The following is a 27,745-nucleotide window of genomic DNA, read 5'->3' as shown; positions in this document are numbered from 1 at the left end:
AAAGGAGAAAAGCATGTCGGTATATTGCGGTCCTGGCGGCCATATAGTCTCCCGCCTCGACATGTTCTTTCCCAATATGGTTTTCTCTCATACACCTGCGCAGTCTTACACACTTACTTACGTAGGTATTTGTCACAATGAGTCCCCAAACATTTGACTCAAGTACAAGTACACCTCGCCTCAGTAGGGAACACGGTTCCATCGACGCAGGCGTCACCAACACTGTTCACGATAAGAGCGAAAAAGATGCCGAGAATGCGGTCGACACCTCAAAAAAGCCCGATGACTCCAACAAGGATCCCAATCTTGTCGACTGGGATGGCAAAGATGACCCCGAGAACCCCCAGAACTACAGTAACCTGCGCAAATGGATCATCACATTGACTATGTCCTCCATGACAGTGTGGATAACCTTTGCATCCAGCGTCTTTTCGACTGCGACTCTGGTAACTGCAAAGGAGTTCAATGTGTCAGCTGAAGTAATGGTTCTCGGTACTAGTCTGGTTGTTTTTGGTTTCGCTCTAGGCCCTCTGTGCTGGGCACCGCTGAGTGAGCTATACGGTCGTCGCATCCCGCTGTTCTCAGGCTACGCCATCTTCGCAATCTTCCAGATCCCCGTGGCCGTCGCCCAGAACCTCGAAACTATTCTTGTCTGCCGATTTCTCATCGGTGTCTTTGGCTGCTCTCCTTTGGCCGTCGTTGCCGGTGCGATGGCTGATATTTGGAACCCCGTGGACCGCGCAGTGGCTATCGCTCTCTTCAGCGGAGCTACTTTCCTAGGACCTATTCTTGGCCCAATTGTGTGAGTACTCTTATCGGCTCTTCAAAATACCCTTGAAAGACATCCCTCAAAACACTATCCAGAAACTAATATTCTTCAGCGGTGGTTTCATCACAGATTCAAACCTTGGCTGGCGCTGGACTGCATGGATCACCCTAATTGCATCCGCTTTCTTCGGTATCATTGCTCTCTTCGTTGTTCCCGAGACCTACGGCCCAGTCATCTTGCAAAAGAGAGCTGCCCGTCTTCGTACTGAAACCAAGAACTGGGCCCTCCATTCCTTCTTGGATGAACACAAGCCTACAATGTCAGACATCGTTACCAAGTACCTCTTCCGACCCCTTCAGATGCTTGTGCAAGAGCCGATCCTGCTCGCCATCACCCTCTACCTCGCCCTCATTTACGGAATCCTTTACCTCTTCTTCGAAGCCTACCCGATTTCCTTTGGTGAAGTTCGCGGTTGGACCCACGAAGGCGTAGCTGCCCTTCCATTCATCGGCATACTCCTCGGTGTCGTCCTTGGCATCTGTCTCATCATATTCAACACAAAGACTCGTTTTGCACGCAAACTTGCAAAGCATGGCAAGGTCGTTCCCGAAGAGCGCCTCGTGCCAATGATGATTGCCTCCGTGTTGTTGCCAATCGGTCTGTTTTGGTTTGGCTGGACTTCAAGCCCAAATATCTCCTGGGTGCCGCAAGCCATTGCTGGTGTGCCTATCGGTCTGGGAATCCTGGTTATCTTCATGCAGGGTCTCAACTACATCATTGACGTGTACATGATGTTCGCCAACTCCGCCATCGCGGCAAATACTCTCATCCGTTCAATTGTGGGTGGTGCGTTCCCGCTTTTCGCTACACAAATGTACCGAAACCTCGGTGTACCTTGGGCATCTAGTGTTTTGGGTTTCATTACTCTGGCTATGATCCCCATTCCGCTGTTGTTCTTTATCTATGGCTCCAGAATTCGCGCTATGAGCAAGTTCAGTCCCAAGTTCTAGGTGATCCATCTGTCTCTCATTTTCAGGCACGCAATAGTTACATAGATTACATTGGCCTTTTGCTTTTTACATGCATTGTTATCATGGCAGATGTGTGAAGTTGTGTCGCTTTTGTTACAAAAGACCTACTTCGTTGTTCTATGACAAAAGCTTATGTATGCCACAGGCATATTTTAATCAATACTATTAATATCTCTAGAATTGGGCCTCTATATACTTAATGTAGCAATTTATTTGGATAGAAATGCCATTTCAAGTTCTATCACACGGAGGGGGACTTATCTTCCCTGAAACAAGACTTCCAAGTTGAGATAAACAAATGAAAGCTGGGCCCCAGATAGTAGTATGAATATAAACATGGATATAGTATCAATCTTTTAGATCCAATACATGAACTCATTTATTTCAAAGTAAATAAATGAACTCCAAATATACCGTATGACACCTGTAGCACCAACTTTGTAGGGCAGGACACGGTCCCGTGCGACGCGTCCTGGGCGGTCAACCTCCACCCAAACTCCCGTGTTGAAACTCTCCACCTTCCCAGTCCATGTGAGAACTGCGACCATCCACGATGCCTTCGCGCTCTCGCCCAGGTCCTCCCGAGGTGGAGGAAGACTCGGGGCTTCGCAGTCTGTCATTCAACCAGCCGCTCTCATGGCGCGTGGGGCGCTCCGCCATCCCCATCGCGGATCTCCTCGAACGTCTCCAAACTCTCGCGCAGGAACTCCGCAAACTCGACCAGGAGGAAATTGATAAAGAATCGCTAAGGAAGGTGTCTCAGGAACTTGCCAGTGGGAACTTGCTTGCCCACAAGGATAAGGGTGTTAGAGCATGGGCCACGTGCTGTATCGTTGATGTGTTGCGACTATGCGCACCAGACGCGCCTTTTACGCGCAATCAATTGAAGGTGCGGCAATTGAAGATACACAGACTATGTGTTTTTGTCCGTGCGATCGAAGAATGTGCTGACTGAGAACGAATTAGGATATATTCACATGTATCGTGTCATCGATTATCCCCGCTTTGGCCGACCCATCCAACGCCTATAATGCCCAGCATATCTACGTCCTGGGATCTCTCGCCGAGGTGAAGAGTGTGGTTCTGATGGTCGATCTTGATCACCCGGACTCGCTCATCGTCCCGCTGTTCACGGGCTGCTTCGACATCGTTTCGGGTTCTTCGAAAGCATCCACCGGTGAGGAAGTAGCTAAGAATGTCGAGTTTGATATGACCCGAGTACTTGTCACCGTGATTGATGAATCGCTCGTCCTGGCCCCCGAGGTGGTGGACATTATCGTCGCCCAATTCCTCCGAGTCGACCCGCGAGTGATGGACAACTCCAACAAGAAAGGAAAGCGACCAGATGCGCCGCTTGACGCCAAGCAGGACACCCTTCTCCTGAAGGACTATCCGGCCGCATATAACATGGCCAAGGCTATCTGCCAGGCCTGCCCGGAACGAATGACCAGTCACATCAGCCAGTACTTTAACAATGTTATCATCGATGCATCTGTGCCAGCTGCTCAGACGAATGGCTCCAAGCATGCCCGGAAACCCAATCTCGACGACTCGGACGAGGAGGGAGAGGATATCAAGGAATTGAGCAAGGCACACCGGCTGATCCGGGAGCTTTGGCGTGCTTGTCCAGAGGTCCTGCAGAATGTTATTCCACAGATTGAAGCAGAGCTTTCTGCAGAATCAGTGGCCCTACGTTTATTGGCGACCCAGACGATCGGAGATCTCGCCTCCGGAATCGGTGTTGCAGGTCCCCCACCCCCTCCTCCTATGGACCCGACAACCTACCCGCCAGTCTCACTGGTGGATTATGACAAGACCATCCCCCAACCCAATATTTTGTTAACTCCCGTATCCCCCAAGCCTTTCTCTCAGGTTCACAGCTCCGCCTATGAAGCCTTCTTGAGCCGTCGTCTCGACAAGACACCATCGGTCCGTGCTGCCTGGGTCACAGTTGTGGGGCGAATCCTTCTAACTTCAGCTGGGGGCTCTGGCCTACACGAAAGCGAAGAACACAGTCTTGTCAGAAATCTGGCATCCATGCTCCGCGACGTTGATGAGAAGGTCCGTGTGGCTGCAGTTGATACTGTCGGGCAATTTGGGCTGTCCCAAATTGTCCACAAGCTAAGTGTGGATGGTGGCTGTTCATCGCCAGACTCGGTTCTTGCCATTCTTGCCGAGCGAGTGAAGGATCGCAAGCCGCATGTGCGTGAACACGCCATGAAGATTCTGGCTCGCATGTGGGCGGTGGCTGCTGGTGACATCGAGCAAAATACGGAGCCTGTCGTATCCCTTCTCAAAGATGCACCATCCAAGATATTTGATGCATTCTACACCAATGATCAAGAAATCCATATTCTGATCGACCGCGTTTTGTTTGAGACGCTTCTGCCGCTTTCCTATCCCCCTATCAAATCGAAACTTACTCGAGGCAACTCGAACCAATCACAGAAGCAGAAGGATAGCCAGGCGTCTGAACCTGAGCCAGAGACGGATGTTGACAAGATTCGCGTTCGCCGAATTCTTACCCTGCTCCGAGGATTGGATGAAAAGGCGAGACGAGTCTTTTTCGTTATGTTGGCCCGTCAGTTGTCGATGAGATCGGCTGTGACACTTTACCTAGAGGCCTGTGAGAAGTACAATGGCGGTGTCGTCGACAAGGACGAAGAACAGATTAAGACACAATTGTCCAAGATCATTGAATCATTATCCAAAACATTCCCAGATGCCTCACGCGCATCGGCAGACTTGTGGAAGTTCGCCAAGGTGCATGACCGACGAAGCTATCAGCTTGTTCGCTTCACCATGGCTGCTGTGAGTGATTATCGCACTGTTGTCAAGGCCACGAAGGAACTCCAGCGGCGGGCCCAGACTGCAAACAACTCTCCCCTGCTGGAGACGTTGACTCCTCTTGTGTATCGCTGTGGGTCTTTGATATTCAACCGGAGCCACATCCCGGCGATCATGAGTTTGTCCCGAACAGATGAGAACGGATTGGCCAATGCTGCACAGGAGATGCTGAAGCAAATATCATCTCAAAATCCTGAAGTCTTAGAAGCACAGGTCCAAGAAATGTGCAAAGACCTCGAGGCTCAAGCCCCCAAGGCTTCCTCGGCTGGTGATGGTAGCGCTGAAGACATTTTGAAGGCTTGTGCTGGTTTCGCTAAAAAGCTTCCTGCCAAGCTCCCCAAAGAGCGCAAGTTCTTCCAGGCTCTGGCCAACTACGCCCTTTACAGTTCATCGCCGCATTCTGCAAAACATGCCGTCTCAATTCTCATGGCCACGGCTGACCGAAAAGAGATGTATGCGAAGGATTTGGTGCAAAAGTGCGTTGAGAAGTGGACGTACGGATCTGATCGATTCCTCACTCGCTTGGCTGCTCTGTCGCAGCTGAACCTTCTTGCACCGAGAGAAGCAGACGAAGAAAGCGATGCTATCATTTCGATTGCTATCAACCAAATCCTGCTCACCAATCGCACACCTGAACCAGGATCTGAATATAACTGGTCAGAGACAGTTGATGATGAGACCAAGGCTAAAGAATGGGCATTGAAAATCATTGTCAACCGCCTTCGGGCTAAGGACGGAGCAGACAATGAAGCTGACTTCCGTGCCCATGCAAAGCCTGTCTACGAAACATTGAATAAATTGGTAGTCGGTGAAGGCGAGATCTCTAAGAAGAAAGATACCCCTGCAGGCCAAAAATCCCGCCTTCGCCTCCTCGCTGCCAAGTCCTTGCTCAAGCTGTGTGCTTCCAGTACTGTCTGCGACGGTCTGCTGACGCCGGCCGATTTCAACGCAGTCGCTTTGGTTGCCCAGGATCCACTCTTGCAGGTGCGAAGTGGATTCATCAACCACTTGAAGAAGAAACTCGTGCAAAAGTCACATCTCAGCCACCGATGGTACATTGTCCCCTGTTTGCTTGCTTTCGAACCTGTTCATAGTCTGAAAGAGAGCACGCTTACATGGCTACGGTCCCGAGCGGCATACTTCGCCCAGCAAGCGCAAGCCAGTGGGAAACGGACGGAACAGACTATGGTCATGGAATTGATCTTTTCGCGTCTCCTGTCATTGCTTGCCTACCACCCTGATTACCCGTCTGAGGATCTAGATGAGACAACGAAACTCGGCGACCTGACCGACTTCTCTCAATACATCCTTTTCTACCTCTCCGCAGTTGCCAATGAACACAACATGTCATTGATTTTCCACGTCGCACAGCGTGTCAAGCAATTCCGCGATGGCATTACCAAATCAGACGAAATCTCCACCCGTCTCCACACTCTATCTGATCTGGCGCAAGCAACTATTCGCCGGTTCGCAGATGTCTACTCCCAACAGCACAAGTTTGGCGGTGCCGCCGGTGCAACCAACATCTTGCAAACCTACCCTGGAAAGATGGGCGTCCCCAGCTCCCTCTTCACCTCCATGAGTAGTCACCGCGAAGCCCAAGACGTCGCCGATAAGAACTTCCTTCCAGATGAGTTGGATGATTTGCTAGATCGCGTCGTCCGAATGGCAATGAAGCCTAGGAGTCACTCTACCAACGGTTCGCAAGGCGGATCAAGCAAAAAGCGAAAGCCCGAGTCTCTTGATGCGAACGGCAAATCCTCTCTGGCCAAAAAGGCACGGAAGGAAAAGTCTTCTCGTCCCGCCCGCAAATCCACATCATCGATCAGCGCAGCTTCCAAGCCGAAACGGAAATCGAAGAACGACGACGGCTGGTCTTCTGACGGAGGGGCTGGAGGCGACACGCCTGCTTCCTCTCGCCGCCGCAGCGTCCGAGGCACCGCGAAGGCGGAAGTCAGCTATATCGACAATGACAGCGATGACGCCGACATGGAGATGGCAGAGGGGGAAACGTCCAAAGAAAAGGAAAATGGTGAAGATGAGGAAAGCGAGAACGAAGAAGTTCAAGAATCAGATGACGATGAAGAACTCTCTGAGGCTGATGAGCCCGAGGCCAGTGAGAAGGAACCCACGCCGCCTCCTGCAAAGAAGCGAGGTGTAAAGGCCACTGCTGCGAAGGTCGGTGCCAAGAAGCGCGCGGGAAAGATGCCGATCAGGGAGCCTTCGCGACGCTCTTCCCGTCGTGGATAAGAACCTCTCTACATGGGAGATAACATGGCCTAGCTGTGTGTTCACATACAGGCCATGTCTCTCATTTCGTCCAAGATCCACACCTTCAATGGTCATTTATGAGTCCTCAGCCAAGATATTTGGGACATAAATGCCTGGTATCTCATTGCTGTTCTCAAATCCAAATAAGTTGTGCGATTTCTACGCGGATCGTTCTCGTCAATATTCATATTCATATTCATATCTTGATTCCCATGTTATTTTCGTTTATGGTTTCACAATTTCGTCCCCATTATGTGCTCTGTTTCCTTGCAGTCAATGATGGTCCGAGATGTATACCCCATCTGCCTTTTTTTTCTTTCTGAAGTTTACATCGGTCCTGTGCCCGAGTTTTCACGAATGTCTGTCTCTTTGCGTATTCCCGTCAGATATATGCTTTCTATCTGTAAATGAATTGAACTTTGTTTCAAATTTACTTCTTTACGTCGTAGAGGTGACATTGTTTAGATGACTTCTTGAAATGCATTGGAGACAGTATCGAAATTGTGCGCAAAAACAAAAGCCCATATTGTCATCCAAAAAAGTATAAAGCGTGCTGTGTGTGAGTTGAGGAATCGTTTTCTTGGATGACTCCTGTGAGTGTGTTGAAGACACAAGGTCATGCGCAGAAATGCACCAGTAAACCAAGCACTAGGCCGTACTCATCTCTATACCAGCTCTCGACTCGTCTAGTCCTCCTCCAGCATAGCAAGAATAGTCGCATCCCCAACTAGTAGCACATACCAGTGCTCCTATGAGATGCTTCTCTTCTTGATATCGTTATCCAAAGCATCCAAATAGCCTCAGTAGGTCCGACTTAATGATGAAAGGTGAAGATTTTACCTGTGCTGCCAAATTGCTTTATAGATGCACAAGCTGCTTTCAAGAGAACCGCGACCCGGGGTCGGATATCTTGCTCGCAGTTGATCAGGCATGTACCTCGATCCACCCTGCCGTGAGTAGGATTGCTCACACACGCCCGTCCAGTGTTATCACGGGTTGTTGTGTTGTTGGGGCGCCTTCTGTATCATAAGTCAGCATCTTATACTTCTGATCCTGCAAGACGACCAAGTGACATACCTCTCTATCTCCCGGCGCATCAGCCAGAAGATTAGGGAGAAGAACACCTGTTGTAGGGCCATGTAGAACACCACCATGCCAGACTATTTAATGGCCACGCCATATTGCTTCATTTCTCGGCGGCCAACCGGAACAGCTCGATATTTTCCCGCCCTCCCATTTGGGCGGTGGTTATGGGAATTGGTGCTGGAAACATGTCGGAAATAGTCGGTGTCGACTATATCAGATTCACAGGTCAGCATGTTACTCCTGTTTGTCCTGTACAGCGACCAAGTGAAGCACCTGCCTGTTAATCTCCCGGCGTGCCAACCAGAACAAGAGGGTGATGATCTTAATGACTAGGAAATAGGCGAGCATTCCCGACGGCAGCTGTCCAAATTGATCGTCATTCTCCTCCGTTGTTCAGAAGAGCTTCGTCACCGCATTCTCCTCCGTTTATGTGGAAGTAGGATTCACCTCTAGTCGCATGTTAGAAGAAGTCAAAAAGAGGTTAAGAGGGGAACAAAACATGCCAATCTGCGCAGCTGGCGAAGAAGAGATTGAGAAATTTTGTTAAGAGATATTTTGGTAACGATAGTGATTCCACAGGACGATGTGAAGGGGAAGTTCTTCCGTATCCTGCGAAATTGCTTTATAGACCACAGTTGTATAGGTGTATATCTAGGAAGGGACAGTTTATAGGGAAGGTACGACCCTGTAGTATAATGTAAACATATGATAACCTTCCAAGCAATGGATATGTATAGTAAATACAATCCTTCAACAGTCTCACGCCGTTTATGTCCTCTTTTCCTTCCAACAAACAGATCCGCTAGCCCATATCTCAACATTAGCACCCTGGCAACTAAACTCCGGGCCGCAGGCCCAATCTCCAGTATTATGGTGGTGTAACCTCAATGTAGAAGAGACGGACATTTCGCTAGTAGAGATACGAGGCGATAGTCCGATGTAGATGGTGACATGTGACACCGAGACAACTTGCCTCCAGTGAACAATCGAGGTAGTGATTGGAAGAAATATCATGGATTGACCATTGGAAGAGAGAGACCGAGAATGAGATATAAGAGAGACGAGAGATGAATATGTAAGGGAGAAAGGTGGGCGAACATGCCTCAGATAGTTGTAACAGATGGGATACTGATAGCAAAGACATACTAAGTTTGATATCCTACTTGGTCCATATTGTAGAAACTGAAATATTTACTAAAGCTCAAACCGTCTCTCAAACTGCTATTACACATGGTTCAGCGAAGCAAGCAAAAAACACAAACACCCCAGAGAAACATTGAGCGCCAACAGGATAAAGATCGCTTCACCCCGGCACTAAGAAACCAAAACCTATGCAAAACCGGCACGAGTGAAATGTGAGAAGAGACTTTCGTAGTATGGAGAAGAAGTAGATGGATTGAATTGATCAAATGTGTAAAAGAATATAAGCGATCTGAAAGAGAGGTGGAAGTAATCACACAAGACGCCGTTGTCATCACTTCGTGAACGAAATTGACTATGGCTGGGATCCACTGGCTGAAGAGGGAGAAGCTCCAGGGACGTTGGCATTCCCGAGGGCTGGACTGGCACTTCCGCCATCGGGGTTGGTAACACCGCCGCCAGTCTTGGTGAGACGCTCTTCGACGCGCTCCTTGTGCTGCCGGTTGCGGAGATGGACTTCAAAGTTGTCCACTGTCATGCCCGGGCCGGGGGTGTACAGCTTTCCGGGGCAGTCGTGGCAGCGAATACGGGGGAGGTATTGGTATTTGATATTTTGGCCAGCCTGGAGGTTGTTGGGATTCGCCACGGGAGCCAGGGTTTCAGTATCGACGGCGGAATAGCGCATCACACCCTCGAAGGAATCGTTGGGGTGAGATTGTTTCAACTTGCTGAGACCAGCTGCCAGCCAGTTGGGTGGTGGGGGCTGCAAGGGCACAGAGTCAGCCACGGGCCAAGAAACTGGGGTTAAAATCTACTCACGCCAGAGACACCAGGCTGCGGAGGGTTCGGTGCATCAACAGCACCGGTTTGTTGGGGTCGCGCCGGAGGATGAAGTCGGGATTGTTTATCGGATGGAGGTGCCATCGTACGTGATGCTTGTCCTGCACTAGATTGAGCGGAGACAATGCGCCTTCCGTTCCGCAGATCGACGAGCTTGTCACGCGAAATCTTGAATCTCACTATCAACTTATCAGAGTCGTCCACACTCTCTTCTCGGTATTGCTGTCTTCGGGCCGAAACTCGGGGCTCGTGGTACACTGGTTCAGGGGTTGCAGATTGTCCAAGGCTGGCGCGAAGCGCAGCGTGAGCTGCAGATGCCGCGCCTCTCATGCCTCGGGTACGAGCAGTACCCTGTGCAAGGTTAGGCCCAATTGCAGGAGAGCCAACAGAGGAGTCGTCGCTATCAAACTCGTCTGAATCATCATCTCCCCGGTGTCCAGTCATTCCACGACGACGGCCGGAACCGGTTCGCTTGATCACATTGCTTTCATCCATGGAACCCACTGAGTTGGGTATCACGGATGAAACTATCATGGTACGAATCGTGCGTTGACGGTCCTTGAGATCCGGCAAAGCAGGGCCGCCACGACGGTTAATTGACCGTTTCTGGCGACGTTGCTCTCGAGATATTGAGATTTCGGTCCGTTCAAGATCTGCCTCATTCAACTCATAAAGATAGGGCGTATGCTCTTTGGCGGATTGGTATGGTCGGAAGGCAGAAGCCACAGGGGTGGGGAGGAATGAGGTATGGAGGTCGGGGTCTTCGATTGGACGGCCATCGAATGGGTGAGCGACAATGTACAAGGATTTGGTGAAGAGTTGGGACTGTTCGCGGATTGAATGGGCGATGGCGGTAGTGAATTCACCAGAAAGGGATAAATCGTCCGTCATGCATAATGCAAATTCTTCGGGGGAATTATTGGGATCATTGATATCCCACTCGAACTGGTCAATGAGGGTGTGTTGACCAATTGTGATGTTGAGCTTGACCGAAATTCGCATCTCGTCGTTTTTGTACGCGGTGTAGGGTAGCTGAGGATCAAGAGGGTCTTCGTGTATGTTAAGGTGCGGGTAATAGTCTATCACCTGCTCCTGGATACTCTGGGAGATCATTCTCGTCAAAGGGACGGAGCTCTCTACCGCGAGACCCATGTCTTCGACCAGCTTCTCCGCGAATAAGTCCGGAGACACAACACGATCATGAAGGTTCCACGTGAAAGTGTCGCGGATCTTGACTTTTTCCCAATCAATGTCCAAGCGAATAGGGACCAGATCCTCCATCTGTTCGCTCTGTGTCTTTGCGTCACGTCGTGAAATGCGTAGCTCTCGCGTCTTTCTATTTCCGGGTCGGCGTCGATGGGTTGGGTAGAGAAGTTGAGGGTGTTGATTGCGAAGGTCGGTACGGGGGTTTCCAAATCCCTCATAGCCCACACCATAGATTGCAGCTGGGTTTAACTGATTTTCGCGTCGTACTCCCAAATAGAAGTCGCGTTCCGCTCGCTTACTCTTTTGTAATTCCTGGCTTGGATTGTGCCAGGCAGCTGCGGCCGAGTGTTGGAATTCACGCTCAACGTACTGCGCCAGGAGAATCTTCTCCAGTGGCGGTTCGCGGGCGCGTACGGCCACGGTTCCCGAGACATCTGTTGATTGAACAGCAGATCCATCATGAGATCTCTTTCTTGCGGAGCCGTGTGTCCCGTTTGAGCGGGGCGTGCCATTGGAAGCCTCACTGCCGGGTTCCGACGAGGATGGCACCCCGGAAGCAGCTAGCATAGCCTTTGCGCTTTGCTTTCCTTCTGCAATTGAATCTGGCGTATGACCATTTGTTGATCGGATTGTTCCAAGGTCGACGCTGTCTGGACCTTGCTCCCCCGTGTCCGACGCGCCAGAGCTGGTCTGGGCACTAGACTGAGGGTCCCCGAACGATTGCTCTGAGGGCAGCGAGCCACCCGTCACTTCAGGGGATGGCATTGTGAATGGTATATTGAATGCGAAACGAACGTCTGATGCCACTCGTATAATCTTCGAAGCTCGGAGTGGCTCTCAACGCGACAGGGATAGGCTCGGGTCGGTTACCGTAGCATTATGTTATGGGATGGAACCTGTCCATGCGATCAAATTATAATTAGTACGTGTTTTCAGATAGTACACTACCATTCATTACCGTCGCGACCGTGTATCCAATGTCACCTAGGGGGATGAGCTTGATGGATAAACATGTCGCAACGGGCGCATGTCCCGAACACGCCACAAGTCACCAGTTGAGGGTGTGCGACGGATTGAATGGGGATAGCACATGGAAATTATGGACTGGAAAATCAAATGGGAAGGAATTCGAACATACCAGGGCCGAAGGGGGGAGAGAGCTCTCGCCGATGTTTCGTGAATGGACCAGTCGGGAGTTCCAGCGCAGAATCCGCTCCGGATCGGTTGGGGCCAAGTCAGCTGACCTTCTTCAATCGATTGTGATGATCCCAATCGACGCGATTTCTTCCCCGGAAGATTCTTTTAAGCTGGGGGAGTTGTGGTAGTTGGTCTGTTTTTTTTAAAGCCGTGATGGTGAAAGAGGCAAAGGAGAAGGAGGGAGAGTACCCGTTACAAGTGTCCGCACCCGTCTAAGATCAAGCAAAGAAACGCGCCCACTCTACATGTCCAACAACCACAAAGAGATTATATAATAATGTATAAGTCTACTTTTTAAGATATTTTGAGGTTATTCCCACTCATCTATGGGCTCCAAGCCAACCTATGAACCCCGTTTACCAATTTTACATATTGTCATGTGATCCACGTGTGTGTTACATAATGTTCTGTCTCCCGAGGCCCCGAGACCTCGGAAGGTCCAGGTATCTCTTGGCCTATCTAAGTACTCCATAAATATGTACCTATTCAGTTTTGAAGTGTCAAGTCCACAATAACAGCCCGATGATCTGAGCACAATACACCATCGTCGAACCGATTCCCTAGCACTGCATACCCAATGACTGCTAACCTCTGGCCTTCAGTCACGGGTTTCACCAGAACATAGTCAATACGGGAGGCTGGCTCATCCTCGTAACCAAACCCGGTCCAAGTAATGTGGTTCCCATACCGTCTCGAGCTTTCAACTTCCTTATATGCATCAAGCAAGCTTTTTGTAACCTCTTGGTAAGCTTCCTGGTTCTCTTCGCTGTTGAAATCGCCAGTCAAGAAAGTTCCCGAGATGAGCTTTGCGAATTTGTTCTGGCTGTACTCAGAAATCTTCCCGAGAATGATACGCGCAGCCTCGAGACGAGACTGAGATCCCTGGTCATCTAGATGGGTGTTCATGGCAAGGACCGTATTCCGAGAAGCTCGATGAGTGAAGACACCAATGGTGACAATGCGGATGGAGGCTGCGTCCCAACTCTTAGACGGCGTTTCGGGGGTCTTGGATAGCCACACTGTCTCCCAGTCTAGTAACTCCCAGACTGCTGGTCTGTAGATGATAGGAGAGTATTCCCCAGCCTCATGGCCATCATCTCTACCAACGCCGATATACTCCCACTCTGGTGCTTCGGGCTTTGCGTCCTGATTCAAGCCAGCCAGGATGTCACCAAGTTGGTTGTGAAGAACTTCCTGTAGGCAGACGAAGGTTTCTCCACAATGACGAGCTTCATATTCAAATTCATTCAACAGCAATTGTTTGCGTTCAGCCCAGGGCTTTTCGCCTTTGAAGGGGGACGAGGTTGCATATCGAATATTGTGTGTCAAAACTCGGATGGGAAGTTTGGTAGAACTCATAGTGTGGAATACAGAAAACTAGGGGATTAAACTACCAACAATGGTGTAGTACATCCAGGGATATGTAGCTATGTCGTGGGTTTACAACTGAGGGGAACGTTGCAGTGCCTCAGGCTACTACTATACTTGAGACATGCCACAGTGACAGGGCCCACTTTCAGGAGCGGCCCTGGAGGTTATGGATATACTACATCGAGGTAGGTATCTAACAATGGATCTCTACATATGCATATGAGATAAGTCGTTCTGTATGTAAGAATTGTGCTTTTCGCTGGTATTTTGCAGTTCGCTGCTAGTGATTCGCCTGTTTGGCTATAACGCTGTAAAAGGAAGAGAAGAGATGTTGAAAACAGAGATCAAGTAGATCAAAAAGACTTCATATTTTTAAAGTCTATTATATCATCTTAGGTTAACTGAATGTTCATTTCGACCACCGCCACTGAGCCGCTTGGCATTTGGTACGAGCTTCTACCATCCTACTGATATAGGCTGGGTTTATATATATCCCCGAACCTTTTAATGCTTGAAGTATGAGCTTGATTGACATACGAGGATTGAATATATCTATACATTTTTATATCGCTTTCTTTGTACTTTCTTTGTACTAAAGTCAAGGTCTATATGGGGCTTGATGTCCAATTTATTGATGACCCTCGAATAGCAAGGACCAGAAATTTCACAGGATCAAAGGCCTAGTTACATGGATGTTCCTCCCAGGGATGCATAAGAGGGGAAACACTGGTCAGGTGAGGAGAAATTAGGCGGGATTGGAGTAGACTGGAGGTCTGAGCGATCCTAGATGGAATCCGGGGTATCAGAGGAAAGGTATTCACGGTCTATATAACAAAAGAAACACTAAATTCACCTAGATAGATCATAATAACATGTTTCATTAACTCGAACCAAGGGCGTAGCTCAGTATGAAGTCAAGGGAAAGATTGCCATGACGTCTACGGCAAAGCCCTAGACAGGCCTGAAACATCAGGCGACCACCCCAACCCCACCAACGCTAAACGCCCTACGCTCTGCACACGACTCGATCTCGGTCCATTCCTCTCCTCTAGCTTCACACGGATTTACAATCCGATCACTTTTTTGAAACCACTTGCATTTACTTGTTAATTACAGCTCCACGAGCTCAATTCACTTCACAATGGCTGAAGCTAAAGCACCCGAGGTTGGTATGTAAACTTCATGGAAAGCTCTGACGTTTGTGGGCACTGAGCCCAATATGGGCTATGAGCTCGCTGGCACTCACCACAACAAAGAAAACATGTTCGATTCATGGACCATGACTAATTATGCGATTCTTTCTAGATTACACCCTCAACAACCCCGATACCTTGACCAAGTACAAGACTGCTGCGCAAATTTCTCACAACGTCCTTGACGCTGTTCTCGGTATGTTGCGCAAGCACTTCTGTGGTCTCACTTTGTGATCTAACATCTACATAGCTCTTTGCGTGGAGGGAGAGAAGATCGTCGAGATCTGTCAGAAGGGTGACAAGCTCCTCGACGAGGAGATCACCAAGGTCTTCAAGGGCAAGAAGATTACCAAGGGTTGGTCCAACCCCCTCTCCACCCCATTGGTGGCAGAAGAACCACATGAACTGATCCTAACATGTAAATTAAGGTATCTCTCACCCCACGACTGTCTCCCCTAGCTCCTATGTGACTCCCTACACTCCTCTGTTGTCCGACGCCGCCGAGGCCGAGATTACTCTGAAGGCCGGCGAGCTCGTCAAGGTCCAGCTTGGTGCTCAGATCGATGGATTCGGAACCATCGTTTGCGACATGGTTGTCGTTCCCAAGAAGGATGGCCCCAAGGAGGTTGTCACCGGACGTGAGGCTGATCTCATTCTCGCTACCCACTACGCCAACGAGGTCCTCCTGCGCCTTATGGTTCCCCAGGGTCTGTTGGCTCAGGGTACCGATGAGGAGAAGAAGAAGGCCGCGGCCAAGAAGGCCCCTACTCAGGCCTACATGTCTTCCCTGCTCGAGAAGATCGCCAAGACCTACGACTGCACTGTCGTCGAGAACACCACCAGCTGGATGTTCGGCCGCAACGAGATTGAGGGCGAGAAGAAGATCATTCTCTCCCCCGGCAACGGTGTCCGTGGTGACGGTGTCCCCGAGGTCGGCGAAGTTTGGGGTGTTGAGGTTGGCCTCAGTCTGGGATCCGGCAAGGTCAAGAACCTTGACCACCGTGCTACCCTGCACCGCCGTACCACCACCACTTACGGCCTGAAGCGCCCCAGCTCCCGCCAGACTCTGTCTGAGGTTGTCAAGAAGTTCGGCACTTTCCCCTTCAGCTTGCGCCAGCTTGATGACGAGAAGGCCGCCAAGGTCGGCGTTGTCGAGTGTGTTCGTGGCGGTGTCCTGCGCCAGTACGAGCCCGCCGGCGAGACTGACGGTTCCCCCGTCTCTCGTCTGCTGACCACCGTTGGTAAGTACTGTTGAATTTTCGTGGAGATTATTTGGACTCATAAGCTAACCCCCCTCACAGCCATCACCAAGAACGGTCTCACCAAGCTCGCTGCTGCCAAGCCCGTCGATCCCGAGCAGGTCAAGTCTGACAAGAAGATCGAGGATGCCGAGATCCTCGAGATCCTTGAGCAGCCCCTTGCCCGCTCTACCGGTAACAAGAAGAACAAGAGCAAGAAGAAGACCACCAAGACCACCGCCGGTGAAGAGTAAATATGAGTCAATGCTCTCAACAATCTTCCCCTAGTCATTATTTTCATGCAATACACTTTGATATAGTGTAGGACTTATTGTCCAATCTGAATGCAAAACCGATATCCAATGACGAGCCTCACTGCCGGTCATACGAAATCTATCCAAAAACAAAAGAAGAATACTTGATTTTTCCAATGACATGCGACAGGGCTGGCAATCCCAACCCACTTTTTGGAAACCTCGGTATATACTGTATCGACGAGCTTGGCGCCGGGAGACCTTCTTCTTGTGCTTTTCCTTGGAGGCCTGTCTATCGTGTATGTAGCAATTGGAGCAGACTCCATGGACCAAATCAAGACGTTGCCAGTCTGTACTCATGTGTGTTGTAAACCTATATGGAGACGTCCACTTCTAGTGGGACAGTAGCCATTGTAGTCCTCTATTGCTTGCATATATTCTTGTCCATGTTGAATCACACTGTAATTTGTTCGAGGCAGCTTGTTACTCGAGGAAAATATGAAAACTAGTTACATGTGCAGTTCCATCGTCGACTACTCAACGAAAGGACGATGTTCAAAGGTCTGTAGCCGAGTCTTCCGTGGCTTTCTTTCAGAGTATGCAATGTTAGGACACCATCCTAGCCTACCTATGTAGGTGATGTTTGTCTACTGGCTGGCAATAACAGGGAACCGGTCTGCCTCAACTTGCTGGTTGGTGTAGAGTCTTGATGTAGCAATATAATCATGATCTCCGTCTCGTTCCTGTTGACTGTCGATTCCCCTCAGACACATTAGAACCATGGCTTTTGGCATATCTGCAGAATATATCCTACCCTGGAGTCATTCCCCCGTGAGACATACTTACAATGATCAATTTATACCCATCTCCTAAGGTCAATATAGAGCCTGTCTAATTGCATGGGTACCTGAGGGATTGTCTACACAACCAGATTAGGTACAATAGAGCTAAGGCTGAGCAACCATTGAAGCTTTATACACAGGCAGCCTCGTATTCTCAATGAATCAATAGATCAATAGATCAATACAAGAGCTATTGTTCTCGTAGGCATCCTCAAAGGAGACACCCTGGTGGCACGGGGTGTCGAGCAAGATGCGACATGTCACCTAGACTCGCGTTTATTCTATTGTTCCCGTTTGTTCTCAATGAAAAGAACAATAACGTTAACCCAAAAGGGAAGGTCCCCCCATTCTCGCAGAGTATTTATTCTCTCCCACTTCTCCTCTTCCTCTTTCTCTTCTCTCCTCTCTTCTTCTCCACGTTCAATCCATTTCGTTACCTCACCGTTAAAAATGGATGCCGTTCGAGAGACCGTGCGTCGAGTCTCGAAGCGTCTTCTCAACAAGAAATGTAAGTGATTCTCCTCCATCTACCCCAGTCCCTCTCTACAGGCTGGGAGATTCCCCTATGTAATACACCTCTGTCTCATGTTGCCCTTGTCCCTGTCCCCAGTCTCATGTCCCCATGTCACCATGTCCCTCCTGTTGTGACTGAGGCACAACACCTCATCTGCCTCTTGACCTACACATTTCTCAGGCAAAGAGGAGTGGCCTTTCTATGCCACTTGTCTTATGTCATGAATTGTCTCGTCATTGGTCCAGTCACTTCTAAGATGGGATGTGCTCTGTCATTTGGTTCACTGAGCCCTGGGGATGAGGCAACATACTCTCCTATCTCTCTCCCACAATTTCAGTCACTTATATTATTGAAACCATTCCCTTTTTTTTTTTCTCATTCCCATGTGGATGATACTTGCTCTGTCTATCTCACTGATCTGGTAACCGATCACTTCTGAGATGAGTGAGAACAAGATGTTGCCACCTTCAGGTGAAACTGAGAGATTTACCCCACACTTTTTTTTACTCACATCCAAGATGAGAACAAACACTGACTTTTTTTTGAATAGCCAACGCCGAAAAGGCAATCAAGGAGAAGCAGAATGAAGCTGCTGCCCAGTACGTTGACGACAAGTTAGGGCATGGAGCGCGTGGCACTAACCCTACCAGACCCCTTCCGCCTGCCCCTACGGGGTCCACTCACTCCGAACGCCGTCAGGGCTCTTCCCAACCCGCGAAACGACGGAAGCTTCAGAAGAAGCCCCCGGGCACTTCGACGCCCCCAACCCCCCCACCTCAAGCAATGAGACCGATCGGGGAATACCCATCGATCGCGGAGTACCGAGCTGCTGGCGTTGCTCCTCCGTCTGAACAGGCGCAACGCGTCGCGACCGTGCCGACCACCGTCCCGCTCGATGAAGATGAGCGCATCTCCCCCGTCAACGGGGTTGGTATCCTGACGGACGATAATGATCATGTTGAGATTGCTGGAGAAGCGGCACTTGCCTCAATCTCGCCTGCTGTCGAAAGCCCGGCCGCTGAGGCCCTTCGCTCCACTACCACCCCGGCCGCTGCGGCTACTCCTACCCTCCCAAGCGCGGATGACACCAACGAGTACATCACCGCGCTGATGGCTCTTCCTTTCCGTCCCTCCGACAAATATGACATGCCCAAACTCCGGGGTGTCATCAAGTTCGCCATAATCGATGCACTCCAGTCTGGCAACGAGGCGTCTGCACAGTCCCTGCTTTACTTCTGGTCCAATGCTGTGGATGATGAATTCAGACTCGCTTTGATCGCCAACGTTTCTCACCCTAACGGAGGAACCGAGCAAATGGCACTTGCCCTCCAATCCGCCCTCAGCAATTCTGTACCAGCTGCCCGCAAGTGGTATCAGAAATATGTTCGCGCTACAGCAAATGCAGTCGATCTTCCCTCCTGCAGTGGATCAAGCGTGCCACCTGCCGATTCTCTTGGCGTAGAGCCCAGCTTCAAGGTATCTGACATTTACCGCGACACAAGTGGTCCTCGGGTTGAGGAGGCTTTCCTGAGCGGCAAATCGAACACCGCTCCGCTCAAGAGACCCAAGAAGCCATGCCCAGTCAACGAGAATGCTTACAAACGTAAGCGCAAGTGGGAGATGGATCCTGATCACGAGGAAAAGATGCGGGCTGTGCGTGCTCGCCTTCAAGCTGAATCTTACTCGGAAACGGTTGTCCGGTACAGTGCAATCCGCTCTACAATCCGTCAATCAGATGACATTCAACACCCCTACAACATGAACAACATTGGCACTGGTGTTAATGGGGATATCGACGCGCTCAATCGTTCTCGTTCCCTCCCTGCCCCAGGTTCTATCCCTGATCCCCCAGTTCCTATCCTTGATCCCCCAGGTTCTATTCTCGATCTACCTCTTGTCAAAGGTCCAGAGCCCGAGGCTCCATCTGTCTATTCACCATCCGCTTCGCTTATCGGTCGCAAGACCGGCAAGCCCGTCTCCCGACGCCAGAAAGCCAAGGCCAAGGGCCCGGATATCCCACAGCGTGCACGGTCGCTCTCTGTTGATACCACAGTCTCAAGTCTATCTTCTCTTTCAAATTCTGCTTACTCAGTCCGATTCAACGACTGGTCTGGCGGCCACGAAGCACGCCAAATGCCAAATTCTATGTACGTGATTTCTTGGCATGACTTGGCCAGTTTCTATTTGCTAATATGACACCTTACAGTGAACCCCCCGACAACAGCGACGATTGCCATCAATGTGGAAAAGGTGGTGATCTTCTCTGCTGTGACACATGCATTAATTCTTACCACTTTGAATGCTTGGATCCTCCCTTGGATCCCAAGAATCCTCCACAGGGAGAGTGGCATTGCCCCAAGTGCTCCATTCGCAACAGTTTCTCGACTTTGATTGCGCACTCCAATCACTACAAGAAGACAGAGTTCCAACTTCCACAGGATATTAAGGAACATTTCAAGGGAGTTGATGAAGGAATTGTCTTTGATAACGACTATGCCCGAAACTTGAAGCATCAACGCTACTACAAGTCCGCGCCCCACCTGCCGCGGCTGACTAAACCACCCAGGCAGGACGGCCCTACCATTTACGCGAATCCGTTGCATCTCCGAGAATACGACAACAAGGGAGACTGCATCCGTTGCTCCAAGTGTGGTTTTACATCCCAAGGTACACGTCCCATTATTACTTGCGACTACTGTCCCTGCCGCTTCCATCTGGATTGCCTTGATCCCCCTCGCGCAAATCCCCCTAACCCCAAGGTCGGATGGATGTGTCCTAACCATGTCACTCCTGACGATATGATTGCCACCAAGGAGCTTAATGGCAGCAACGAGCGTGTTCGCCGTGTGCGCCGAACCAAGAACATGGCGTCCATTGATTGTGACATCATGCTTCCTGATGACCCAAATCAGAGTTTGTTTGACGAGGACTGGAGAGAGAAAAGAGCCCGCTACCTGGGCGGTGATGTCGTCCTGAACTTCATCAGTGCTGTCAAAGATGATCACCATGAACGTCAAAAGAAGTATGCCAAAGCTGTCGAACAAAAGTGCTTGGAATTGACCAAGCAACTCACCAATGAGTACCTCAACCGTACTGAAGATGCCGGGATTACCAACAACATCACACAAAGCCGTCCTCCCGCGGATCTCACCCAGAATGTTTCTTACGCTGTTAACAACATGATCGCCGGCGCTCCTGTTTCCACTGAAGAATTTGACGCTGCCGCTGCCCTCCTGAGCATGGCTAGCATGCCTGCTCCTGCTACTGCTCCTGTTTCTGCTCCTATTACTGGCGAAGGTCACATCGCCGAGGCTGCCGGGCCTACCTCGCCCGTTGCTCAGAAGCCTCTCTCCCGTATTGATGAGGAGTCCACACTCGGTTCCTCTCACGCTGCCACCTCTCCCAAGGAGGGTGGCTCTCCGGAGTCGCACCACTCCGACTCCGAGCTTCTCCCCCGGATCCCTGTGTTCAATCGCAAGCGATCCCGTGCCGATGACCAGGGATCTGGGGGAGAGCGGGCGCAAAAGCGCCAATACACCAAGTCCAAGTGAGCCCCCCACAGGGGGGCTCTTAATTCAATTCGCGCATGGGACCCGGCGTTTTGAATTTTCACGACTTCGTGTTTTTTTTTTTCATTTTCACGATCGCCGGGGAGGCGATCGTTCAAATTTCTTCAAATCTGTCTCTCCGGGCCGCCCGGCCACCAATCTGTTTTCTTTTCTAACTCGTTTTTTTTTTCAAAAAAAAAATTTGCGTGGTCGGGTGGCTCGGAGGGACGTGTACGATAGCATGGGCCAAAGGCCAAATGAATAGTTGTCATTTCACTTTTCTCTCACTTGTAGATGTAATTACTCTCAGATATACTCTCAAATTTTCTCATGAACGTAATGATATTCGTACTTTATACATAACTTCTGGAAGAATAAATCCCGGCGCTGACCTCCGGGCAGGCCACACTTCTGAATATTGTAAATATTCCCCCACCCCCCATCACACAATAACCTCAGGCGACATAGCTTCAGGTGGGACAGGGGGGTGGGGGGAAGGGAGGGACAGGACGGGGCGCTTAAAGGAACTTCTTGGGCATGTTGGCCCGACGACGCTTGTAGACGACGTAGGAGATCACGAGGACCACCTGGAACGCGATCAGCAAGAAGATGAAGAAGCCCATGCGCGGGCTGGAGGCCGTAATGACTATAAGATGAAAGAAAAGCGATTAGCAGATTGAACGAATAAATCATCCGAATAAAGTCAAGCGGACTTACCACTCAGCAGATGACCCTGCAGGTTCTCGCTCAGGCTGAGGTGGGATGAGCGCAGCGTCTCGTGGAGCTGGTTGAAGCGTCCACTGTAATCCTTGCTCTGCGAAGCGACGCTCTTCAGGTCGCTCTGGACGACCTGGAGCACTTGCTCGACGCGCGAGAGGCGGGAGTCGAACTGGGCGAGCTGGCGGTCCTGGGCCAGGGCCTTCTGGACAAGTTCTGCATGACGCTCATCGGCCTTCTGGGCCTGGTTCTTGATTTCCTGGAGGATGAGGTTGGTGGCCTTGCCCGCTAGCTGGATGCGCCCGCTGAGGTCGGCAATCTGGGCAGCCAAGCCGTTCATTGACATTTCGGTGCCTGAGTTGATTATAGGTTGAGGGGGCTGATCAGGAATTTGGTTGACAATCGGCTGCTGAGTGCTGCCTTGGTTGGAGGGAATTGTCGATCCTTGGCCTGCGGCAGACGCGAGGATGAACTTGAAGATCTCGAATGAGTCTGGGTTTTCGGGAGTGGCTGCTGTGATGCCGAAGGTGTTTCCAGCGGGCAAGGTGACCTGCGAGGGTTAGTATGTCTAAGATGGCTGTGGCGCTGTCGGCGGGCTATAGTGTGTGTCCATACCTTGTTGGTTGAAAAGCAAAGCTTGTCGTCGATGGTGACTTCAAAGACGGAGCTGGTGTGCTTGAGCTTAACGATTGATGGACGGCCTAGGTTACGGTAAGAGTAGTCGCAGTGGCCAAAGGCTAAGTTGTCTGGGCTGTTATGGCTTTTGTAATCGATGGTACCGTCATTTAGGAATCCACGGACACTGCCACCCTATAGTAGAGGTCAATTAATACGCTGCGACAATACGCGACGGGTCAATACGCACTCTTCCACCATGCGTATCGATTACCAGAGCAAAACCGTCGAACTGGCCGACAGTATAGATGCTCGAGGTACCAATACGGGACTGGCCGTCTTTGGTATACCACAACTGCAGGATTCCACCCGCTCGTTCTGGTCCGCTTGCTCGGAATTGGAACTCTGCTGACCATTCCGACTGAGAGACTCTATACCCATGTTATTATCTGGTGTCCAATACCATGGTTTGAAGCCCTTCACTTACGGACTCTGTGCCCAAGCTGATCCTCGTGTGTTTCCAGGGTACGGCGGTGTTAAGATGAGCTTGTCTGATAGCTGCATGGCTATTAGATCAGTTCGGTGACGATACCGGCAGGCCTACTCACAACGGACGGTTCATGGCCCTCTCCTCCAATTGCCCATCCGGGAATAGAGTCTCGGCTTGGTGATATCCTGGTCTGAAGTCAGATAACTATAACCCAAAGACTGAAGATGGGCACTATACTAACGTTTGACCGGTGCCAAAGCTTGAGCTGTCAATAATCTGGGCTGTAGCCCCTACGGCAAGCAATGCCAGGGAAGCTAATGTTCTCATCATGTTGTGTGGTTTGACGGATCGTGAAGCTTAATGTTGATATGGATTCGCGGAAGTTTCGTGGAGCAGCTATCAGCGATTGCTATGACTTGAGTCACGGTCACACTTCCGATTGCAAATGCTGGAGACGACACTGGTGGTGATCCAACCGACAACAATGGCAATAACGCAGAGACGGGCCTCTTTCGCGATAACAGCGGCCGATGGCGAGAAATCGATGAAGTGATGGAGCTGTACACTATTGAGAATCGTGTGGCGGATTCCGACGTCTGTGAAGTCCATACGGAGAGAGTGTTTTCTTTTGACGTTGTATGTGTTGTATTGACTTATCTGTCCTTCTGCCCAGGTGTTTAGCTCCTGATTTGACCTCCGACCTCCGCATCTAGTCACGTGCCCTCAAAATAACATGCGGAGCTACTGACTCCGCCGATTTGCGCATTCTTGCGTCTTGCGTCTTCTCAGCTTTCAACATCGCTACACCATCATGCAAAGGAGCTCCAATGGCTGACCTATACCCTTCATTGGCACAATGCGCCATCGTTGCAGCTGCCTTCAAGGTGCTGCTCTTCCCCGCATAGTGAGTTCCGCTCGTTTCACCGCAGCAAAAAAATACCGGGCAGTGTGGACAGACGAACAATCACTGCAAAAGAAACTGCGCAAGGCACCCAAGAAGACCTTGGAACAGGATATTGGGGTTACTAAATGAGCTTCGCTAATATGCTTTTTTGTGTTACAGCAAATCGACCGATTTTGAGGTCCATCGCAATTGGCTTGCCATCACCCATTCTCTCCCAGTTCAAGAATGGTACTATGAAGTATGTTTGGTCTAACGCATGATATTGGGAAAGCGTGGCCAGTGCTGACTTGGGCTGGTTTAGAAATCCTCGGAATGGACGCTCGATTACCCCCCGTTCTTCGCAGTCTTCGAGTGGCTGTTGTCGCAGGCTGCTGCATACGCGGACACTGCGATGTTGGTTGTGAAAAACCTTGGCTATGACTCCTGGCAGACTGTCTACTTTCAAAGAACAACTGTGATTTTGACGGAGTTGGTTCTTGTCTATGCGCTTAACCGGTATGGCACTCGATCCTGTCTTTTTTTTGTTGATGCAATGGAATTCTAACTGCTGTTCGATAGATTCGTCAAGTCCGCTCCTTTGCCGAACAAGCAGGCTGCGCATGTGGCCAGTCTTTCTATCCTGCTATCCCCCGGTCTCCTCATTATTGATCATATCCACTTCCAATACAATGGCTTCATGTATGGAATACTGATCCTATCGATTGTCCTGGCTCGCAAGCAATCGACTCTTCTCTACAGCGGTATCCTCTTCGCGGTGCTGCTGTGCATGAAGCACATATACCTCTACCTCGCTCTCGCCTACTTCGTCTATTTGCTGCGCACCTATTGCCTTAGTCTCAAATCGATTTTCCGGCCCCGATTCGGCAATATCTTCAAACTTGGATTCTGCGTGGTGGGCGTTTTCGCAATTGCCTTTGGGCCATTTGCGCAATGGGGACAACTGCTGCAGATCAAGGACAGGCTGTTTCCATTTTCGAGAGGGCTGTGTCACGCGTACTGGGCGCCAAATATCTGGGCGATGTACTCTTTCGCTGATCGAGCATTGATTTCCCGTAAGTAGCTTCTGCCTCTCCCAGCGAACACGACATATGAGCGTATCTGACAATCTCTACAGTTGCTCCACGGCTAGGGCTTCCCGTGAACCCTGATGCTATAAACAGCGTCACACGAGGACTGGTGGGAGACACCTCTTTTGCCGTCCTCCCGGAGATCACAAAGGAATACACGTTCATATTGACCTTCTTGTTCCAGCTGGTATGTGCTACTCATCTTATGCCTTTGGCCTTTTCTCACAATTATCTAGATTCCTCTTGTCAAGGTCTGGTTCAACCCAGGCTGTTGGGATACCTTTGTCGGTGCGATCACCCTTTGTGGCTACGCATCATTCCTCTTCGGTTGGCATGTGCATGAGAAAGCCATTCTTCTCATTATCATCCCATTCAGTCTCATCGCCCTCAAGGACCGTCGCTACTTCAGCGCTTTCCGACCTCTGGCAGTTGCAGGACATGTCTCACTCTTTCCCCTGCTGTTTACAGCAGCGGAGTTCCCCATCAAGACTATCTATACAGTCATGTGGTTGGTGCTGTTCCTCTTCGTCTTCGACCGAGTTGCCCCTGTCCCCGAGCGACCCCGAATCTTCCTATTCGACCGGCTTTCGCTGCTTTACTTGACCATCTCCATTCCTTTAATTATCTACTGCTCCCTGGGGCACCAGTTGATCTTCGGATGGGACCGGCTAGAGTTCCTGCCATTGATGTTCATGAGCAGTTATTGTGCCCTCGGGGTGGTCGGAAGTTGGGTTGGGTTCATGGTGGTTTATTTTACATCTTAAATTAATGGAATTAGCTGGAATCAACAACCATTTTACATCTTTAACTATCTATTGTTAACTACAAACTTGGGTCATTTGAGGTGACTTCAAGATCACTCGGAGGTTTGCATTGTTTGTTTCCACGTGGATAGGACCCACGGATCACGGAGTCTATTCTCCCACTAGGCCCAATCTGGTTAGTCTACCTTCATCCATGGTTGGCCTGCAGCCAAATGCAGGTCGGATAGAAACATGGCGGAAGAATATGTTTCCATTAAAGGACTGTGCTGGCAATATTTGTGTAAATATATAAGTATTTTTTATCTCTTTGATCTTAGTGTTGGCCTGGGTAATTGTCTAGTCGTGAAAATGCATGTTTATAGCACATATATATTTTTGCATGTGGTTGAGGTTCTTTTCTGATCATGCATCATGTCCAAATGCGATTTCCTACTTTCTGTCTAGGATTAACGATGTATTTAGGGTAATTTATCCAAAGAAGTCACAAGTAGCACGTTGTAAAGATAGCAAAGTATAAAGCATCCATACCCATAATGATAGTTAGTGGTGGTATATGTCTCACATAGCATGTTTGTTATTCACGTCTAGCCGCGCGACAACCAAGCGATCACAAAAAAGGAGTGTGATGACACGTAAAAGAAAGAGGTATTAACTTTAGCAAGTGTAGATACAGAAGTACCCCTTATTGAACAATAGACATCAGGGTGGCCAATGCGCTTGTGACACCGTGGCTGAAGATGTATCAAATCTATATACCAAACATAGCTACTTGCTTTAGAGCCATAAAGATGATGGACAGTTATTAGCCGATATAGGATCTATAATATACATACAAAGTTCTTTGATAATCATGACTTGCACTTTAATGCGATACAGTTATTCTCAAAATAGGTCTCGTTATATTGTAAGTATGAAATATGATGACCTATGTAGGTTGACGACTGTACGGTGAACAAATAAGACTTGAACATTTAAAGCCAAAGAGAATATTGTTGAAAGGTTGGTGTTTCATGTTAAAAATACAAACAAAGCTGGTGGTTGACATGGTCCGGTTAGTTCCAATTGATTGTTCCGATCTTAGCCCGGAGGCTCAGAATAGAAACAAAGTGATAATCGAGTTGAAGAATAGAAATATCAGAGTAATTTGAAATGAAGAGGCTATAGATAAAATCTCCTGAATCAGACGAGTCGAATGAGGGTAAATACGGGTAGAGTTGGGAAAGAAAAGAAGAAAGAATTGATAGTCGGGAGATGACGAGGGGAGTAGGGAGCGTCGAGGGTCCCGAGGAAAGCCCAGCGTTTTTCTGCTGGGCTTTGGCTCCCGCTTGCTCCTCCTCTCCACCAATCAGCTTCCACCGCTGATTCGCGGTCCTGCAATGATCTACCGCTTCCTTTTTGTCTACCTTTCTTCTTTCCTGCTTCTTACACCTTCAAATATTCACACCTTTCTCCCCCCTAACCTGATATTATAGCAGTCCATCATCTCAGAATCATTTGGTTCGCTTTATACAGGACGCGTTCTACTCCGGTAAGTCCGCATGAATTCACGAGCTATTCCACTGTTCGCATGTTCTGGGTCTGCGACCAGGCCTGATCACGACAATTCCCTCCCACAACCGCCACCTCTCCACACAACGGTGCACTAGAGCAACTGGAGCATCTGCAATCTATATCGCAGCTTCCAATACCTCCGCCGATTGCATGTCTGACGCGGTCTTTACCTTCACACAATCGACAAGCTTCACTCGCTAACTAAGATCGCGTTTTGTTTAGTCCCGTTCATGCTCGATTCTGCACACAATAACTCCCGGCCGACTGGCGCGTTCACACTCAATATTTAA

General features: G+C 49.7%; 10 protein-coding genes across 10 annotated transcripts; 6 read left to right on the top strand and 4 right to left on the bottom strand.

Annotated features, from left to right (window-relative positions):
- Nucleotides 1-137: 137 nt before the first annotated feature.
- On the top strand, nt 138-1,779 carry N7517_011441 (MFS transporter; the record flags this gene model as incomplete). The annotated part of the gene is made up of 2 exons (XM_056729164.1): nt 138-802; nt 882-1,779. The coding sequence occupies 2 exons, from the start codon at nt 138-140 to the stop codon at nt 1,777-1,779; spliced, it is 1,563 nt and encodes a 520-aa protein (XP_056574979.1).
- Nucleotides 1,780-2,353: 574 nt separating this feature from the next.
- Nucleotides 2,354-6,897, top strand: N7517_011440 (sister chromatid cohesion factor PDS5; the record flags this gene model as incomplete). The annotated part of the gene is made up of 2 exons (XM_056729163.1): nt 2,354-2,689; nt 2,767-6,897. The coding sequence occupies 2 exons, from the start codon at nt 2,354-2,356 to the stop codon at nt 6,895-6,897; spliced, it is 4,467 nt and encodes a 1,488-aa protein (XP_056574978.1).
- Nucleotides 6,898-9,499: 2,602 nt separating this feature from the next.
- N7517_011439 (SWI/SNF chromatin-remodeling complex subunit SNF5) lies at nt 9,500-11,955 on the bottom strand (the record flags this gene model as incomplete). Its single annotated transcript, XM_056729162.1, has 2 exons — nt 9,500-9,907; nt 9,964-11,955. 2 exons carry the CDS (start codon nt 11,953-11,955, stop codon nt 9,500-9,502), a joined length of 2,400 nt encoding a protein of 799 aa, XP_056574977.1.
- A 918-nt stretch (nt 11,956-12,873) lies between these two features.
- Nucleotides 12,874-13,746, bottom strand: N7517_011438 (endonuclease/exonuclease/phosphatase family protein; the record flags this gene model as incomplete). Its single annotated transcript, XM_056729161.1, has 1 exon — nt 12,874-13,746. One exon carries the CDS (start codon nt 13,744-13,746, stop codon nt 12,874-12,876), a length of 873 nt encoding a protein of 290 aa, XP_056574976.1.
- A 1,153-nt stretch (nt 13,747-14,899) lies between these two features.
- N7517_011437 (curved DNA-binding protein (42 kDa protein)) lies at nt 14,900-16,443 on the top strand (the record flags this gene model as incomplete). The annotated part of the gene is made up of 5 exons (XM_056729160.1): nt 14,900-14,927; nt 15,064-15,147; nt 15,202-15,306; nt 15,380-16,192; nt 16,253-16,443. 5 exons carry the CDS (start codon nt 14,900-14,902, stop codon nt 16,441-16,443), a joined length of 1,221 nt encoding a protein of 406 aa, XP_056574975.1.
- A 1,292-nt stretch (nt 16,444-17,735) lies between these two features.
- N7517_011436 (putative PHD finger domain protein) lies at nt 17,736-21,350 on the top strand (the record flags this gene model as incomplete). The annotated part of the gene is made up of 3 exons (XM_056729159.1): nt 17,736-17,793; nt 18,350-19,946; nt 20,006-21,350. 3 exons carry the CDS (start codon nt 17,736-17,738, stop codon nt 21,348-21,350), a joined length of 3,000 nt encoding a protein of 999 aa, XP_056574974.1.
- Nucleotides 21,351-21,865: 515 nt separating this feature from the next.
- Nucleotides 21,866-23,499, bottom strand: N7517_011435 (uncharacterized protein; the record flags this gene model as incomplete). Its single annotated transcript, XM_056729158.1, has 7 exons — nt 21,866-21,993; nt 22,065-22,614; nt 22,680-22,874; nt 22,930-23,110; nt 23,167-23,237; nt 23,288-23,354; nt 23,411-23,499. The coding sequence occupies 7 exons, from the start codon at nt 23,497-23,499 to the stop codon at nt 21,866-21,868; spliced, it is 1,281 nt and encodes a 426-aa protein (XP_056574973.1).
- Nucleotides 23,500-23,568: 69 nt separating this feature from the next.
- N7517_011434 (uncharacterized protein) lies at nt 23,569-23,778 on the bottom strand (the record flags this gene model as incomplete). Its single annotated transcript, XM_056729157.1, has 1 exon — nt 23,569-23,778. The coding sequence occupies one exon, from the start codon at nt 23,776-23,778 to the stop codon at nt 23,569-23,571; it is 210 nt and encodes a 69-aa protein (XP_056574972.1).
- A 218-nt stretch (nt 23,779-23,996) lies between these two features.
- Nucleotides 23,997-25,904, top strand: N7517_011433 (dolichyl-P-Glc:Glc1Man(9)GlcNAc(2)-PP-dolichol alpha-1,3-glucosyltransferase ALG8; the record flags this gene model as incomplete). Its single annotated transcript, XM_056729156.1, has 6 exons — nt 23,997-24,073; nt 24,233-24,311; nt 24,375-24,568; nt 24,632-25,125; nt 25,188-25,327; nt 25,377-25,904. 6 exons carry the CDS (start codon nt 23,997-23,999, stop codon nt 25,902-25,904), a joined length of 1,512 nt encoding a protein of 503 aa, XP_056574971.1.
- A 1,192-nt stretch (nt 25,905-27,096) lies between these two features.
- Nucleotides 27,097-27,708, top strand: N7517_011432 (uncharacterized protein; the record flags this gene model as incomplete). The annotated part of the gene is made up of 4 exons (XM_056729155.1): nt 27,097-27,102; nt 27,149-27,301; nt 27,377-27,432; nt 27,678-27,708. 4 exons carry the CDS (start codon nt 27,097-27,099, stop codon nt 27,706-27,708), a joined length of 246 nt encoding a protein of 81 aa, XP_056574970.1.
- Between the last annotated feature and the right edge of the window lie 37 nt (nt 27,709-27,745).

This window comes from Penicillium concentricum, assembly GCF_028827145.1.
Source record: "Penicillium concentricum strain IBT 3081 chromosome Unknown utg000006l_segment0_segment0, whole genome shotgun sequence".
Lineage (NCBI taxonomy): Eukaryota > Fungi > Ascomycota > Eurotiomycetes > Eurotiales > Aspergillaceae > Penicillium > Penicillium concentricum.
This window is presented reverse-complemented; position numbering and strand designations above follow the sequence as displayed.